The following is a 20057-nucleotide window of genomic DNA, read 5'->3' on the forward strand; positions in this document are numbered from 1 at the left end:
GACGTAGTGGTAACGTCGTTGGTTCCGGGTTTGATAGCCGGTACATACTTTAAGCTGTAGGTCCAGTTCTGATTAGCCTATCTGTGCACAAAGTGGACTTAAAACACAAACTCATATGCAGGGTTGTTAAAGGTCTAGGAACACATACATTCTAATGGGTTCTATTGGGTCCCTCTACAGGACCGGAACATTTTTTTCATTTTAATTGTTCCTGAAAAAAGGTTCCTGGACCGAATTTAAATTGATGCGGGGAAAAATGTTCCTGGACCGAATTTAAATTCTTCCGAAAAAAAAAAGTTCCTGGACCGAATTTAAATTATTCCGAAAAAAATTTCTGGACGGAATTAAAATTCTTCTGAAAAAAAAAAAAGGTTCCTGGACCGAATTGAAATTCATCCGGAAAAATGGTTCCTGGACCGTATTTAAATTGATCCTGGAATAAAGGTTCCTGGACCGAATTTAAATTGGTACGGAAAAAATGTTCCTGTATCGTATTTAAATTGATCGTGAAAAAAGGTTCCTGGACCGAATCGAAATACTTTACAGATAAAAAGGTTATTTACGGTTCTGAACCCATTTACGCTTGTTGATTTTCTTTCCTGGACCGGAATTGAATTTATTTAAAATTCCTGGTCCTTTAACAATGCTGCTCATATATATGTTCCAATTCCGTGGCCGAGAGCATCGCTAATTTGTCAGTGGATAGTTGGGGGCCTCCCCGATGGCGCAGTGGTATCGTCGTCGCCTTGTAATCAAGAGGACCCGAGTTCGATAGTCGGTGAGGCACACAGTGATTCGGATCCCACTTTAAACTGCAGGTCCAGTCCCGATTAGCTTTCCTGTGCATGAACTGGACTTAAAACACTAAATCAATCAATCAGTCAGTCAGTCAGTGGATAATTAGACAATCTGCGAGTTTGTAGAAGCGCCAGTTCTCAGTTTCTGAGCTTGTTCAGAATGAGATGTATTCCTTGAAAATCAGCGAGTCCTGCTCGTAACGTTGCAGTAGTGGCCATGTGCATTCAGTGTTCGATTCACGATCTCGCCATCAAGGGTTACGTGTCCCGAGTGTTTCTTCGTGACTGTCCTTCACCACTGGGGCTGTTCAGGTAAAGCTAAATACAGATGGCAGCACGATTGTTGCGTCCGAACATTTGTGACAGGCAACCGCTCTCCCATTTATATAAAGACACACACACACACATTTAATTTATGTGGTGTCATTCAGTATTTAATACATAGTATTCTGTAGTATTTGAAAGATATATGCTGCGTGTACCTACTGGTTAACGGTACTCAATGCGTATACTTTCCACTTTCGTTTATATTTATATAAATTGATCATCAGTCCACTGACATTGCTCCCCTAAGTTTGCACCTAAACATGAATTTTGTACCTATTATGTCCTTAAAACATGGTTGTAGTGAGCGAATTAAAGTCAAAACGTACGATTACATGTGACTTTCTGTAAATCGAGGGAGTTTTTGAAAGAGATGGGAATTTTTTGGCAATTTTTTGAAATTTTTGAGTACAACTCATTCCTTTTTTATTCAGAAACCAGTGAGTGTTGGGATGAGTGATGATAAAGACTCAAGGAATCTCTATAATCAAAGTATATCTTCATTTCTCACAATACATTCTTTACGATGTTTGAAATGGAAAATTATGTGATCCACATGAATGTACTTAAGGTTTTCTTGAATTTTTTTGCACCTAAATATATTTTTTCACCTAAACGGTCAAACGTTTGCACCTAAATATCCGGGTTCTAATTATTATTAAAGTTATTTTAAGAGTATAAAAACTGAGAATTCACGAAAGCAATATCAACAATAAAATAAAATACAATAACATTCTATACTGTAGCCTATAAAATACGCAGTCTTTACGTTTAATACAAGGACGTATTTAGGGGGGTCCAGAGTACTAAAATTAAATAATAAAAAATATATTCGTTTTGTCGTTGTTGTATAATTTCCTCTGAACTGATTGGAGGACAAGGATTATATTGGGATCATACGGCTTTGAAGGACAGGAAGGACGTATTTAGGGGTTCTGGACCCCCCCCCCCCACACACACACCCGAAAGACCTATTAAGTACGAAAATTGAATAATGAAAATATACTCGTTTAGCATTTGTTGTATAAATTCCACCTTAACTTATTGAAAGACAAGGATTATATTGGGATAATACGGCTTTGAGGGACGAATTTAGGAGGGGTCCAGGGGTCCGGACCCCCCGAAAGACTTACCAAGTACTAAAATTAAGTAATGAAAATATTAGCATTTGTTGCATAATCGATGGTTATTAATTTCCTCTGAATTTTTTTAATCAGAATCTTACTTTTCTCCAACTACATGTAACATCATTTTTGTTATTCGATAAATATTCAATTATTCGTCTATTTGACATTAATTTCATTGCCAGAGCACTTCTTTCTATGTCAATAATTCCGATCTTAACCAAAGGTAAGCTACGTAATGAATATGCACTGTTATATCTCTATTTTTATAGCTACAGTATTTTTACCTAATCGTGTAATAATAATATCATAATAATTTATGTATTGTAATTAGTATGGCAAGGATTTTCATGACAGCATATTTTTTGGGGTAAGAGTGATATGTTTCCTAAACATATAGAAATTCATATTATGAATAAACTAATTAAATTGAGGTGCTTTTTAAGGGCATATTTTGGCATATTTGGTCATTTCTGCGTGATAGAGCATATTTTGATGGGTTTTCGGCCATATTCAGCATATTTTTTTGCATTTTCAAGAAATATACAGCCATTATTGAAGTGAATTCGTTCTTGCTCCCATGTTTACTCGGGAGCTTTTTTTTTTACTGCAGCAAAATCTTTTTAATTTTTATTTTAAAATTTAGAGAAAGTATACATTGTGCATTGTAACTCAGGGCCCATAAAGTGAACTAAAAATAGTACATATATGAAAATATATCAGTAATTAGATATTGATGTTTGAAACAGTCCTGTTATAGTGCATATTTTGTAAACTTTTAGGTCATAAGAGCATATTTTATTAATTTTATTTCTAGCCCTAGTAATTAGTATTAATTTGATTTAATATAATTATTTTAATTTAAACATAATAATAATTATTGTTATTATTATTCCCGAGGCACTTGGTTCGGACCCCCCCCCCCCCCGAAACATATTTCTAGATACGTGCCTGGTTTAATATGCCTCTTATATGCCAATTATGGGTAGGTATATTATCATCAGTATTCTACCACCAATGGCATTTTACTGTAGAAGTTAAATTATTTCATCCATGCAAACATAATAGAAACATGGTCTGAACTTATCACTTTACAAAACTTAGCGTAGGTATATCTTCTGAAAATTTTGTGACTACAACACTGTATATAAGTATTAGTATTACTATATATTAAAAACTTAATGACGCATACATTATGTGTGTGTGTATTTCGCTTTCCATGATACCTCTTTCTCGCGGCTAAGATGCCTTGGGTGGAAAGATTCCTCATGTTTGTTGTTGATGACAGCATGAAGATGTTCATGGAAGAAATGCAGGTAGGAGTATAGCAGTGGCGTACGGTGACTTTATCCTTGGGGAAGCAACCCAAGGAAAAATTAAGAAACTCAAGAATATTTAAGGTCTTTCTACCTTCAAAACGATTTTCAATAAGTGGCTATTTGAAAGTGATAACTCATGTCATTTCTTGCTAAAAATGTATTTTCCTTTCAATGTTTACAAAAGATATTTCAAATCATTACGCTCATGTATCATAGTTCTTGCGTCTCTATTGCGCTCCAAAGTTGTTTTTTTTAAGTGCTTCGCTGATCTGCCTCAACACTCGCAATGACACTGGTACAAAAATTTCCTTTAACTAGATATTTAGCCGTATAGTTTGCAACACTACGGTCGCTACAGCAGAAAGCAGACCTTACTGATGGTACTGTGATTGCATTTCAGCCTCTGCTGATTGGGGGTAAAGGTATCGTGCATACAAACTGGCCTGTTATTGGATGGTTCAAGGTCACAGAATACCGTTTTCATTACTTGCTTCCCCCAAGTTCTCTGTGTTGGACGTAATGCACAGATATTTTGTCAAGTCGCCACAAGATGGTGGTAAGGGTTGTAATCGCCAAAATGAACTGACAAGGAGAACTACAAGTTTATTCCTTTGAGATGGTGGAAAGTAGTTTTGAAAAAAAAATAGTAAAAATAAAGTATTTTGCAACTGAAATACTGTGGACCAGCACTACTGGCATTGCTGTACTTGAATTCACGCAGGTGGAGTATAGGATGTGAATTTTGATGAGATATTGGACCTCCACATCCGAATGGCTGTAATAGTTCGCCTACATAGTAGAAATCGGCTTTTTACCATGTCATAGAGAAACGCATGTCTGACGATGTTCTTTGAACTCGGTTACTTAAGCCAACGGCACAAAAGGATAATTTGCCCCTAATTATACAGTTTTCAAAGTAATTTTATAAAATTCGTCAACGAACAGTCTTCACTCTGTTGTGTTATATTCATGATTAAGTTACGATCACACTGCAAATAGAGTAATTTTAGGGTGTTCGGGGGAAAAACACTTAAGTCACAAACTGTGATTTTCTGTTCCTTACATCTAAGTAAAATTTCATATTGGGCATATGTAAAGATTGTAAACAGTGGTGATCCGATATATGTATATCAGGTCTGTAATGTTTACTATTGAGAGTATAAACATAAGTAGGATTGGATCCAGTTGAGCCCAATTAACACCTATTGTTTTTCGCTCCGCCCTAGTGTTGTAAACAAGTTCACTTGTGTGCGCACGTGTTCACAAATGTTGTAAACAAGTTTGACATGTGATGAAGAGAAGTGGATGGTGAATAAATTACGTTCTTTTGTTATTAACAATAAGAACGTGTGGGGAAAAATAAATGAAAAGAACCTTTTCATTACATCTTCTTTTGTACCGTCTCGAAACACCTGCGCTCTCAAGGTTGTACTATTGTGAAAAACGCTGTCGTTATTGATATTTGACATAAATAATATAAACCTTCTTTCCTTTTATATAAATATACAAAAAGGTTCTATTCATTTACTTTTCCCCTCTCGTTCTTATTGTTAATAACAAAAGAACGTAATTTATTCACCCTCCACTTCTTTTCATCACGTGTCAAACTTGTTTACAACATTTGTGAACACGTGTACACACAAGTGCACTTGGTTACAACACTAGTGGGAGAGAAAAACAATAGATGTTAATTGGATTCTAGCAAAAACAATAGTTGTTAATTGGACTCAACTGGTTCCAATCCTACTAACATAAAAAAAACTTTCTGTTGTAAAAATGCATTTTTGACATAAGTGCTTTTCCCAAATCCTAGAATCCTTTCGCCAGAAAAATATCTTGACTCTTCTGAGGTACATTGCTACCTTTTGTCCAAAACCCTCAAATTTGGGCCTGTTTATTTGTGTAATTTCAAATCCAAAATAAGAATCTTTAAGTCACCTTTAGTTATTTTGTTAGATCTTTTCAAAGGTTGAAGCATAGGAAACTAAATGTACAAGAAAATCAATAATGTATTGTTAAATCTCTCCTAGATCCTCGGCCTAGGCCAGCCAAACCATTCGAAAATTCCTGTACTTTCGAAAAACGATATAGATATTCCAAATTCTGAAATATTATATCTCCTTAGAGTTCCATCTAGACCAGTGGTTCTCAAACTTTTTTCTCATTGTACCCTTTAGTCGTAACTAAAAGTATAATGTACCCTCACCATAGGTTTTCTGCAAAGAGTGGGTTCTGGGGAATTTTCTTTGGCTGCCTGAATGGCGTGGCTTCTTTGATGCGGTGGAGGCGTGGATCTGCAAATAGATACAAATGGCATTCGGACTGTGTGTGAAAATGAGGTAAACAAATAAAGAGAGAGCAATGCGATATTGAAACACACGAGAGAAACAGGACATGACATAGAGTGGGATGAGGCTAAGCAGATAGGAAGGGAGAAGAGAATACTAGTGAGAAAATGGAAGGAGGTCAAGGAAATAGAGAAGAAAGGGGAAGAAGACACAATGAACTGGAATGGGGGACTAATGATAAATAAAGAATGGAAGAAGGTGTTAGAAAGAGTGGAAAGGACAAGAGAGAAGGAGGAGAGAAGAAGGAAGAAGAATGAAGGAAAAAGAGCATGAGATAAAGAGTCCAACCACATTCTAGATGGAAGTAAATATGTTTAGCCTTTTAGGTGAAAGTACAGCTGACAAGGGAAAGCCACTTGCTACAATATTCCAGAACAGGTTTCTAATAGTCTGGAGGTAAGTAATGTTTGTGTATATATATATCGTTCTGTTTTTGTACCTTGTTACATTTGTACTTGGTGCAGAGTCTGAAGAAGACCTTGCTAGAAGGTTGAAACGTTACGTTTAGTTTGTTTTATAATAAAATAAATTTCTGCCTTGATCAGCATATTGAGTTTTTCAAATAATTATTATTAATTTGTTACTGGTAGTGCGGTTATAATGAAACCATTTTCGCGATTACATATCTATAGCCGACCTCCGTGGCAGTATCACAGCTCGCTACGACGCCAGTAGTCCCGACTTCAAATCCCGGCCTGGGCATGTGTTCTTTGCATCCCTTCATTAATTTCATCATATCATTACTCATCCTCATCTTCGCGATTGGCTAAAAAGTCGCAGAAAAGCAAAGTAAAAAAAACAAAAAAAAAACATATCTGTATCTTGTGTCATGGACTTGACTTTATGAGTGAATTTAAACAGACGCCAAAAGCATTTGAAGAATAATTACGATAATAAATAACAGGGTAAAAATACATCTAACCTTTGAAGATGCTTTGTGCAAATTATTAAGATATATATATATCAAATAGACAAACAATACATAGAGAGGAAAGAGGAAATTTATAGCACTTGACATAAAATAAATTACTGCCTTGGTCAGCATATTTAGTTGTTCATATCATGGAAACAAGGCTTAATGGTGTTATAATTAGAATCGTGTTTATTATTTTATTGGGTGTTCCTACGTTTAAAATCTTTATAGTTAGTTACAAGAATAAACATGTAAAACACATGTGCTAAGTAGAATATAACAAACTTGAATTTTCATATATTTTTTTCACATTTATTGAAAAAAACGGGAAAAAACAACAATAATCAAAAACTGTCAAGCACGATTTTGGAGTTTTTATTGTAAATACCCAGAGTTTCTAGTGAGAGGGATGTGCATACATAGACACAATTTATTGATGTCTGGTTGTGCACTTGAAACTTTCAAGCCATATTTTCTTGTTCAGTGTTAAATCTATGAAGTCTGCTCTGCATAAATGTTGCCGTGTGGGTGTTCTCGTCATTTCTTTTCCGAGCTGATCGCGTACCCCCTTCAAGTCGTTCATGTACACCTGGTGGTACGCGTACCACAGTTTGAGAACCACTGATCTAGCTTCCTATTGGCTAGATATCTGTGATGGAAAACTAGTCACGAAACTATCGCGAATGTCTAGATAGTAATGAAAGCAAACTGCAAGATTATTCACATGTTGCTCTAGAAGAAGTTTTAAGCCGATGTAATTTTTCATAATTTTGATTTATCAGTGTTTTTTCAAAAGGAGAAGAATTTTCGAAAATAGCTTTGCTGGTGTTGGTCAAAGGCCCAGTGTGGCTTGAATACATTTCGTGCACATTGGTACACACATTAAGATTGTTTAAAAGGGAATATTTTATGTAGCAACTGTAAGCCAGTTAACAAATAATGAATAAGCAACAGCAGATCAACAGTTACTATTATCCATTAGTTGCTGAGATTTGATCACGCCTTCCCCCCTCTCCATATACAGTATATAGACCCTATATTTACGTATATACGAGGTGTGCTAGAAAAAAACCGGATTGATGTTGCTGTCGACAAACGACAAGCGCGTCAAGGTCAAGCGGTGCATGAGTGTATAACGTGATATCCTGCCTATCCACTGTGTGATTTTCCAGGGTGCGCGGAGCTCAGTTCCGCTGTAGCTTGTGGACGAAGTGAACCGTACATCTGTGCTCCGTCGGAAAAATGTTAAGTGTGAAAGTGGAACAGCTAATCAATTTGAAGTTTCTTATGAAACTCGGAAAATCCGCTACAGAAACTTATGATTTGTTAAAGGAAGTATACGGAGATGAGTGTTTATCACGCACGCAAGTGTTTGAATGGTTTCAAAGGTTTAAAGAGGGACGAGAAGTGATCGTGGACGACTCGCGTCTTGGACGGTCTTTCACGTCAAAAACGGAATCAAACATTGCAAATGTCGGTGAATTTATTCAAAAAGATCATCCTTGAGTATTCGAGCTATTGCAAAACAACCAACATTATTTCATTACTGTGCTGACGACCCTTCGTGAGCGACCAAGAAGACGACGACCTGATTTGTGGAAAAGCAAGTCATGTATTCTTCATCAAGACAATGCTCCTGCCCACACGGCATTGCCAGTCAAGGCATTTTTGGCTAAGCATGGGATCCCAGTGTTACAACATCCACCCTATTCGCCGGATCTTGCTCCATGCGACTTTTCTTATTCCCAAAGGTCAAATCAGCACTGAAAGGAACGAGATATACGACCGTAGAATCTGTGAAAACAAAAGCGACGGAGGTCATGAACATGGTTTCAGAAAATGATTTCCAGCATTGGAAGATTCATATGGAACTGTGTATCGATAGTTCAGGGGAGTACTTTGAAGGGGATAATGTTCGTATTGTACAAAATAACCAATAAAAGATTCTGTAGCAACAGTCCGGTTTTTTCTAGCCACACCTCGTATATATGTGTGTGTGCGTGTGTGTACACATACATATATACCTACTTATATACAGGGCGCCCGGTCGATATGAGGCCTCAAAATTTCATCTGGCGCCTGATTTTTTAAATTCAGTTCCATTTTTAAAATTTTCGAGTTCGCTTATCGCAATTACCATTACAGCATGTTTTTTAAATGTGTTTGTTTTTTACATTAAATCAGAACAATAAACATGCAATTATAAAATTTTGCATTCTTGCTAGTAGATTTGTAAAGTCTTCAGCTATATAGTAGTTTGCCATATATTACATTGATTGATTTGCTTTATTTTACTTCGCCTTTTGTGCCGCTTTTGGCTAATTGCGAAGATGGGGATGAGTGATGATATGATGAAATTGATGAATGGACATCACAAACATCCATGCCCAGGTCCCCTGGCGTCGTAGCGCGATGTGCTAACCACTCCGCCACCGGGACCGACGTCGTATATTAGAATGCATTGCATAATTGCTCATGATGTTACGGATAGGGCCTCCTGCAGGAAGGACACTTTGACGCAAGAATTACTTTCAATCAGGGTGGATAAAAAATCATTTTTATTTAAAAAAATATTTCGATGATTTTTTTATTTAAATCGATTTTTTAATTTTAAAAAAACACACTTGTTGCTGGTTTTTGGTACCATACATATACAGGGTGCTCGGAAATTCCCCTTACAAATTCCTAGGGCTAGTAGAGGGGACTGAGTAGACAATATTTGGAATAGGAACCCATGTCCGGAAACGTTCCGTTTCCGTGCTACAACCATGACAATGTGTCTGATGTGCCTGTGTCGATATGAAACCGGGTAGGCAGTACATGACTTCCGAAGATCACTTGATGACCTAAAGTGTAATCATTTATTACAACCATGTCAAATGAGTTGTTACGTAAGGTACAGAATTGAATGATGTGTGACAGTACATAATACAAACAAATGTATTTGGTAACAATGCCAAGGGAACAACAAAGAAACGTACTATTCATTGATCACAATAGCACTTGTGTCGACAGTGGAACGCAACAATTTGTTTCTGTCTTATGCGCTGGATGTGTCGCAAACGGCACTGCTCAACTACAACCGTGGCTCGGTATGACGACCACCAACGTCGTTGCACACATTATACCGACGAATCATTTTCCGGTACACTCGCTTCATCACACCGATGTCCCGTTAGTTTCTTGTGCAGCGACCAGAACTCTTGCCAGCAGTTCTTCCTCTGTCTCTACATGAGTCTCGTACACCATACTCTTCATACGACCTCACAAGAAATAGTCCAATGGCGTTAAATCCAGCGAACGTGGGGCCCACGCGGTTGGGTCACCTCGGTCAATCCATCTTTGCCCGAATCTTTGGTTAAGATGTCTCCCAACGTCACGTGTAAAGTGAGGCGGTGCGCCATCGTGCTGAAACCACAGTTCCTGACGGACGTTCAATAGCACAGCATCCAAGAACAGGGCCAATACTTCCTGTAGGAAGATCAATTACACGGCACCCGTTAGCCTGGCTGGATACCGCGGCAGGGTAGACGTCACGTGCCATCAGGTGATCTTCTGACATCATGTACTGCCTACCAGGTTGCATACCAGCACAGGCACATCCAACACATTGTCATGGTTGTAGCACGGAAACGGAACGTTTCCGGACATGGGTTCCTATTCCAAATATTGTCTACTCAGTCCTCTCTACTAGCCCTAGGAGTTTGTAAGGGGAATTTCCGAGCACCCTGTAGATATATGTTTTTATTAATGAAGGGATTTTTCTGGTAAACGGTCCTGTAAAATATTTGACCGGTTTGATTAAAACAAATCAAGAATTATGTGCAAATATACATTTTCTGTTTCTGATACTCTATATATGAACCTACTAGGGAAATGTTTCTTGAGTTTGTTAATAAAACTATAATAATTTCAGTAACTTTTCTTCCAGTGAAAATAAATCAATCTGGATGTACTACGTAACTGTAACTTAAAGCATTTTGTTTCTAGTCTCTGCAGCTGAATTTTGGCAAATTATGTAATTATAGTTTGCAAAATGTCAGCTGCAGTTAAAGATAATGACACTACTGACGGTTTAACATGTAATATTTTGTATATTATTCTGCAAAAAATCTTTGCTATTTTTCTGTATAAAAAGTATTGATTTCTAAATCAATAGAAATTTAAATGTGTTTACACTTTACATATTTAATTTCCTTTCGTATGAGCTTCACCCCATCAGTATACAGGGTGTCTCAATGCCTCATAAGTAATAGCGCAAACTGCCACAGGTGAAAGTACACGATGCAAAAAAGTCTCAGTAAACATGGGTCTGCAAACGAGCCGTTTTCGAGATAATCGCGAATGTGTGATTACAAGCCGCCACTGACTTCATTGTTTGTAAACGTCGTCCTAGTTGGTAAAATGCTAATAATACAGTAAGAGAAGTGACTCCCACAGTACGATTAGACTGTGTACTGATTGTATCCATCCTGTTTGATTACAACGCCACCTTGATACGTTCTAAGCACAATTACTTCACGCGTCGTATTATTATACTATTAATATTAACTTAATAATACTCAGCGGTGAACGATGAGACTCGGTGAAGTACACAGACTCCTCTCAAGTACAGGGATAGTGTTAGGCAAAGACAATATTCACAGCACAGAGAAACAAAACCACATTACTGCAGTATGTATAAACGGAAAGGTTTTATTCTTTATTTATTCCAATTATAATGAAAATATACTTGAGACGAAGGCGAGGATTTCGCTTTGCCGATGAATTGACTCAACTAAAACGCATAAACTCAATGCGTGGCTATCGGCAAGCCTATGATCACATAGACCTAGCTTGCGTCCCGAACTACCACACCAAGAGATATGCAATGATAACTGAGCCAATATTTGCTCTTTAGCCCTTTTATTTCCAAATTAATCCTTAGGCTAGCTTTATTGTTTAACGTAGAATGGTTGCAGTATTGTGCATATCATCAATGCATGGCTATCGGCGTACCTATGTTCACATAGGCCTAGCTTGCGCCCCGAACTACCATACCAAGATGTATGCACAACACCGAGGTGTTCTTTCTAAGTTTTAAAAGCGTCGTCGATCCGTGGCGAAAAAGTGTGATGATTTCTTACACGACATCCTCGCTTTTATACTATTTTCGAGAACACAGATTAAAGTACAGATGAATCACTCACTATCTACAAAAGGATACTATCAACAAAACTGACATCTATACATCTTTAGAAATACAAATTCGTATAGTGCACTCTTGCAAACAAAGATACATTAAATTACCCATAATATAGCATAAAGTACAATAAACAAAAGATATACATTACAAACAAGGTGCATTATTACATATAATAACAAAGAAATTACGCTTTATTTTACAAAAATAAATACATTAGTGACATATCTTCTACTGCTGACGTCACATAAAAATGTGGATCATATCAACCTCTCGGAAATCTTCTGTTTTGTAAACAAAGAGCAAACCTCTGACCGCCCAAGGCGTAAAGCACTCGGTGTTTACAAAATGCAATGAATGACGGCTTGTAACCACACACTCGAACACATTATTAGCATCTTACCAACTAGGACGACGTTTACAAACAATGAAGTCAGTGGCGGCTTGTAATCCTACATTCGCGATCATCTCGAAAAGGGCTCGTTTGCAGACCCATGTTTACTGAGACTTTTTTGCATCGTGTACTTTCACCTGTGTCAGTTTGCGCTATTACTTTTGAGACACCCTGTACATTATTTCTTTCCCTTTCTTTTCCTTTCTTAGAGCGTAATAAACACCATTAAATGATTACGAGATGAATGTACTTTCATCAAAAATTATTCTGATATCTACAAAATCCTTATGTACATTATTCTATATATTATATATAGTGGCTATGACAATTAATGTTTTTGTATATTTGCATTATGGCTTCTTAAAATGCCTTGACTATTGTTCTTTCTTTATTCCAGGTGGACGATTCTTTGCTTCCCTGTTTGGGTACCCGACGACCTGCGCGTACAATGGTGCTGTCCACGCGTGCACGTTCAGCCTCGCTTGCTGGTTGGCAGGAGGGCAGCAGCACCGAGGCTGCGGGAGCGGGTGGTTGGTCACGTGCTGCGTCCCCGCCAGGATCTCCGTGAGGGCGGACATCCCCCCGGAGCCTCCCCCGCACAACCACCTCTTCCACCACCCTCACCACCTCAACGAGATTCGGCCGGCGAGGAAGATAGGTAACGGTCTTTTTTTCTCGAGTTTCATGCACGATGCTGCGCCTCCACATACACCTGCATTGGTGTTTGCAAAATGCTTACCTTCCTACCTTTCTAAGTGTTACGAAGCTACTAAAATATGTATAAATAAACGATTTAATAAAAATACAGAAAAGCGGGCCTCCGTGGCGCAGTGGTTAGCACAGCGCGCTACGACGACAAAGGTCACAGGTTCGAATCCCGACCTGGGCACGGGTGTTCTTTGTGACTGTACCTTCATCAATTTCATCATATCATCACTCATCCTCATCTTCCCGATTAGCCAAAAGTGTCAGAAATGCGAAGTAAATTAAACCAAATCAGTCAATAATACAGATAAATTTAGACTAAGTTGTTGGCTCACAGAAACAAATTGTCTTTTAGGGAACAATTTGACCAATGATAAGTGTAGGACAAATACCACGAATTGCATTAAATTTATAACTGCAATAGCTTGTCAGAGAGTCTTAAGAATCTTAAGTTCATTTACAATTTATATACAGTTTTGTATGTTTGGTTGAAAGTTTCCAGAGTGTAACTTTCTGATGCAAAGCGAGATTCTATTAAAATGAAGATAAAAGATGTCACGGCTTCATCATATAGTTGAATAATGTTAAGTTAGGTATACATTTCTAGTTTCATGCATTCAGTACTTGAAATACCAGGTGGTTATAATTAAAGTGACGGTGTTCAGAGTGGTACAGCACGGGCTGTAATGAGAGTAGCAGTCTGAAACTTCGTAGATATGCTAATGAAGCAATGCGCTCACGAATTATGCAAAAAAAAATAATAGTTCCAATTCTCGTCACCAGGGTAAAAATGGCGCTGTAAGCAGTCAAAACGTGGAATTTTCCGTAACTCTGACGTCAAAGTCGGTGACATTGCCTAACCATTGTGTGAGCTCCCTGGTTGTTGTTGGCGACGCTTGTTGCTTTTTCCTTTAGTAACGTTCATGTAATTCGAATTGTGAAATTGTAGCGATATTTTATTACAAAGAGTATTGTTTTCTGCGATTTATAGTGTTTTTCCTGTAACTATACCAAGTTTCGACTGCTTACAGCGCCATTTTTTACCCTGGTGGCGAGAATTGGAACTATTTTTTTTTTTTTTTTTTTTTTTTTTGCATAATTCGCGAGCGCATTGCTTCATTAGCATATCTACGAAGTTTCAGACTGCTACTCTCATTACAGCCCGTGCTGTACCACTCTGAACACCGTCACTTTAATTATAACCACCTTGTACTAATCCACACAATTTTCGTTTATATGAGTTCGCAAATTTCTAGCTGGTAAGATTTATTAGATATACATACGAGTGAGCATTGAATTGACTTTTCGTTCCTTTTAATGTGAGATTTATTTACTTCAGTGTAAGAAATCGTACATGCCACGTAAATAAGCATTCTGGTATGGATTGTTGAGTTTTCAGAACGCACGGTATTTTTATCAAGCCATATATAAGACGTATCTTATATTTGCTACAAGCAACAATATTTGTCTTTTACACGTGTCAATAATGCATCTTAGTAAGAATAATTGAAATATCAAGTGATTGTTCGTAACAAACAAAACACTGGATTTGATCATTTGAATTTTTGTAGGTAAGTTGAATATCAATATAAAAATATATAATGTAAAATCAGCTTTCATATTTTACATATTATAAATATTAGATTTACATGTTTACATTTTTGATTGCTTTCCCATATGGTTAGGCCTTGTCTTGTATGTATTTTCTTCCATTTTACCAGACTTGTCCTGTGTTGCTTGCATCTTTGTAGCAAATATGGGATAAGTTGCTTGATAAGAATATCGTGAATGTATTGAAACATCAGAAATTAAAGAAAAATGTGCTTGTTTACGTATCATATAGGATTTTGTTACATTTGAATTGAATTGAATTGAATTGACTTTATTGCTGGGCGAGGTTCAGCTGTTGCTGTTGCAATTTTGTAAAGTACCGAAACTTTTCAGCGGTACTTTCTTGAATGCAGCCAATACTTGCTAAACGCCATCTTAAGTTATATTTTTCAAAAAACTTAGACTACAGTGATTTTACATGGTTACGTAGAGTACATCAAAGAGAGAGGGGCCACTTTTTTAACTACTTAATAAAACACTCTTATTAAAAGTGCTAAACTAAAAATAATTGGTCCAGTGAATGTTTCAAGCATTCATTAATATATATACAGGGTGTCCATAAAGTCTTACCCCACCCTGGGTATTGTGAGAACGGCTGTAAATAGGAAGAAATGGCGAAACACATATTCCATGATGTTCAGGGGGAAACGTTTTGAGGCCAACCATTCCCTACCCGGACCCCCCACAAGGGTGTAGGCTGGGGTCGACTCAATTCTTTTCAAGGGGGGTCGAAGAATATGTCGTTTGAAAGGTCTTATCATAACAACAATAATACAGCAAATCCGGGGTCTCTACGTAGCTCCAATTGACAATGGCGTGAAATCAAATGTGGAACATGACCAGCATTGGACAGGACTCCAACTCCTACAGTAGTAATCCTAGACAACAGTGAGAGCTGGAAAAATGTTCCTACACTGTAGCATGATTCGGAGATATCCTAGCAGTGTCTACAAATACGTACACCCCCCCCCCCCCAAGAGATGGCAAGCGTCCGTACACAAAACCGCATATCATCGCGCCGCCTGAGATTGCTACCAGAAGAACACGGACCAACATGCACAATCGAAACTCAAGGCAAATGGTGAAGGAGACACGTAGTTACATGTACAATGTCAACTGAAGGCAAATGGGGGGGGGGGGTACAAGATGTTACAACACGTACACCATAATACTTTGCGCAAAACTGCCCCAACGAGCTACTGCTAAAAGTCAAATTGAGCTTACAAACTATTTACAGAAGATGTTCGAAATGAGCCCCATTCTCTTGTTTTAAAGGAGAATGCAGACGGAGTATCGAACGAGACCAAGTAATCAGTGTTACCACCGCGATGAAGATTCAACAGGACCATTCTGCTTGTGGTCTCGTAAGCAAACAGACCGGACCGCAAAAGTTCGAAGTGACTTTGAAATACTGGACGTAGAAGAGTTGTAGTGTCGTACACACTGTGTTCTACTAACGTGTTTATTGTATCTTCCGTTACCGTGGTTCTGTTTGTGTGTGTGTCTTGGTGGTTATAGTGCTTGCAACGACGAGAAAAATGAATGGTGCCGGAAGGGAGCGTTCTGGCGCAGGCAAAGTGGAAATTCTCTTTGTTTTCGGTGAATGTGGCAGAAACTACCGTGCCACTGCTGGACGATTTAACGAATTGTATCCCCAACGCCCTAGTATTGACCATAAGTATGTTTCAGACCTTGTGAAAAAATTCCGTGAAACGCAAAGCGTCAATGACAGACGACGTCCAGGACGACCTCACATCGATGAGGCAACAGTATTGGAAGTGATAGGGCGCGTGACTGTAAATCCTGAAACGTCTCTCAGACAAATAGAAGAAGCAAGTAACATTCCACGGAGTTCTATCAGTAAGGTGTTAAAATTACACAAATTTCATCCTTACAAAATGCAGATAAAGCAAGAACTAGGAGATGATGATTTCGATAGATGAATTGAGTTTTGCGAAATTATGTGTGACAGGATTGCTAACAACGAGAACTTCTTACACAACATCTGTTTCAGTGACGAAAGTTCTTTTTTCCTAAATGGCTGTGTTAATAAACACAATGTTCGAGTATGGGCAGATGTAAATCCCCATGTTGTGAGGGAAGGCCATACGCAAAGACCTGAGAAGGTTAATGTGTGGGCAGGTATTTTAGGAAACCACATAATTGGACCCCTATTTCTTAATGGCAATTTAAACGGTAATCTGTACCTGTAAATTCTACGTGACACAATGGATCCCTTGGTAACGGACCTTGTAGAAAACTCAGTCGATGTCAATGGTGTGCCTGAATTTGATGCGGACAATATCGTTTTTCAGCAAGATGGATGTCCTGCTCACTACAGCCGGGACGTACGTGAGTACTTGAACGAACAGTATCCCAATAGGTGGATAGGCCGTCGTGGTACCATCGAATGGCCTGCGCGAGATCGCCTGATTTGTCTCCGAACGATTTTTTTCCTTTGGGGACACGTTAAATCTGTTGTGTACAAAACAGAACTTGGTAGTCTTGCTGATCTGCAACAGATAATAATAGCAGCCTGTAGAGACATTTCAGCAGACACGTTCAGCAAAGTGCGACGTGCATTTCATACTCGTCTGTTCTACTGCTAAGAAGTGAATGGGGCTCATTTCGAACATCTTCTCTAAATAGTAGGTAAGCTCAATTTGACTTTTAGTGGTGTACGTGTTGTAACATTCCAATCTATCATCAATTCTTCTCCTCCATCCTTTAATTTTCATCGTCCGCAAGTTCGCAGCGACGTCGTATATCCATCGAAGTCGTGGTCTGCCCTTCTTCTTGCGTGGTGAAGCTTTTCTTTCAACATTCTTCTTGGCATCCGGTCTTCTATCATTCTCTCCACATGCCCCAACCACTTTATTCTCTGGGCTTTGACAAATCTCACTATATCTTGGACTTTTTTTTAAATCATCTAGCTCTGCATTTTATCTTATTCTCCAGTAGCCATCTTCCTTCACAGGTCCATATATCTGTCTTAATATTCTTTTCTCAAATATTCTGAGGGCATTTTCATCTGACAGTTTCAAACTACATGCTACATGTGTAGGAACATTTTTCCGGCTCCCACTGTTGTCTAGGATTACTACTGTAGGAGTTGGAGTCCTGTCCAATTCTGGTCATGTTCCACATTTGATTTCACGTCATTGTCAATTGGAGCTGCGTAGAAACTCCGGATTTGCTGCATTATTGTTGTTATGATAAGACCTTTCAAACGACATATTCTTCGACCCCCTTGCTAGTATTTGAAAAAAATTGAGTCGATCCCTTGTAGGGGGGCCGGGTAGGGAATGGTTGGCCTCAAAACGTTTCCCCCTGAACATCATGAAATATGTGTTTCGCCATTTCTTCCTAGCCGTTCTCACAATACCCAGGGTGGGGTGAGACTTTATGGACACCCTGTATATAAATTTGATGGAGTTAAGTGTTGCAAACCTAATATATAAATGATTTTGTAAATCCACTTCCGACAACAATTTTGCGAGAGTTAGTGGAATTATTAAATTTCACTACAATGTACTCGTTTTTTAATAAAAAATATACATGCATGAAAACATCATGTTAAGTAACAAATAGAAATGATATTCTTGATAAAAAATTTCTAGACTAAAGTTACTTGGTATTTTGTTTGCCGTGTGTGTTTGTTTCTTTCTTACTCTTGTTTGCCGTGTCGGATAAACGTATGTGTGATTTATACCATGCTTTAATGTACAGGATGAGGCAAAAGTGAGATTTCTTAGGTGAATGGTTGCCATACATAACACCCCTGTGTACGATAAGAAAATCAAGAGCCTGGACTACCTGAATGAAAGGATCACAGGCATCATCTCGCAAATCACCCCCACCACACTAGCAGATGTCTTACGCAACTGGGAGAATCGAAAACACATTCAAACCGATGGTGCGCACATTGAACATGTGCCATAACCGTAACCATTACGCATCACTCATGTATGTTTTTATGCACATATGATATATAATATATATATTGTTTTCCTATGTAGCATGACTTTTGCCTCACCCTGTAGATACAGAAATGTGTTATGGTTTAGTGTAATACCCGCTTAAGACGGAAGCATTTTTCCTTCAACATTTTTGCTAGCATAAATGCTATGTAAATGCTTCCAAAAATCTGTAGCAGGTAGTACTTTACACGCAAGCATTTCATGTCACTTTTCGGTTAGCTATATACAATATATACAGCACGAAAGGCACACCGAGTTACACCATCTTTGATGAGTGCACGGCGTTTACAATTGAAACAACTAAAATATTCTCCCATGCGTGCACTGTATAAGTTATAAAGTATATATTTATACAGCGCCATTGATTTGTAACTAAAACCTTTTTATTGGGAACATTATTCTTCTTGGTTCAATAGTTATCGGCTTTTAAAAATGTGAAGTGATACATTGTTTACATTTCACGCGGCCGCCATTACAACTGCACTCGTGACCTAGAGGTCGCTTATGATTGGTTACGCTACGAAAAATGATTCGGACCGAGCCTATCCTTGAGAAATGCCATGAAATATACCACGGCATCTGAAATTCGATAAGATTTTTAACTATACTCGGTAACATTTTGGTCATAGCGTAAATGTTAAGGAAAATACTTTCGTCTAAAGCGATCCTAAGACAAGGCACGAGCCATGTGAAAGAAGAGTTAATAAATAAATACACACAACTTTACATTCCAGAATGTGGCGTACAGCAACTGGGATTTCAGAAGAGGATCATCGGAGGGAACGAAGCATTCTTTGGAGAGTTCCCGTGGCAGGCCCACATCCGGATCGCGGGCTACCAGTGCGGGGGCGTGCTCGTCAGTCATCAGTTCGTGGCCACGGCTGCTCATTGTATACACAGGTTAGCGTTCTCAAAGGGTACAATGCCGATATTTTGCACTATGTATAGAGCGACCACAAGGAAAAGAATATTCGGCCCAAAGTATCCTCGCACCTTCCCCTCCATCGATTCAATTCGATCCACAAGGAAGCATGCTCCACTCTTCCCCTACCCTCCACGCGGGAGTACGGTGCACAGGAGTCGCGGGTCTGCGCAGGTTCTTTTGCCCGCGGTTCCACTATTAAAAGAATGATAAGGGATGAAACGAACTGACTGCAGCTTGGGTAATTCATTTATCGATTGACTACTAGATCCCTTGTGGGTGCATCAGCACAGAGAACATTTGCACCCTTCCCCTAATAGTAGACAAAACCTACTCAACATTAACAAAGACAGAGTCGCCGAATAAAAATAAGAAATTTTCTTATTAAATTATTTCTCCCAACAGAGACGAAACCTATTAGAAATGACAGATAATCAC

The 20057-nt window shown here is 38.4% G+C and overlaps 1 protein-coding gene across 2 annotated transcripts in view; it reads left to right on the top strand.

Moving 5' to 3' along the window:
- LOC146004502 (trypsin-1) overlaps positions 1-20057 on the top strand; it is a 105328-nt gene that overhangs the window by 70299 nt on the left and 14972 nt on the right. For both annotated transcript variants that reach the window (XM_083143365.1, XM_083143366.1), the window contains exons 3-4: positions 12799-13059; positions 19432-19597. In XM_083143365.1, the coding sequence (XP_082999491.1) occupies positions 12799-13059; positions 19432-19597 (427 nt within the window). The remainder of the gene's footprint in view (positions 1-12798; positions 13060-19431; positions 19598-20057) is intronic.

Source organism: Lepisma saccharinum, chromosome 21 (genome assembly GCF_977018435.1).
Source record: "Lepisma saccharinum chromosome 21, izLepSacc3.1, whole genome shotgun sequence".
NCBI classification, from domain to species: domain Eukaryota; kingdom Metazoa; phylum Arthropoda; class Insecta; order Zygentoma; family Lepismatidae; genus Lepisma; species Lepisma saccharinum.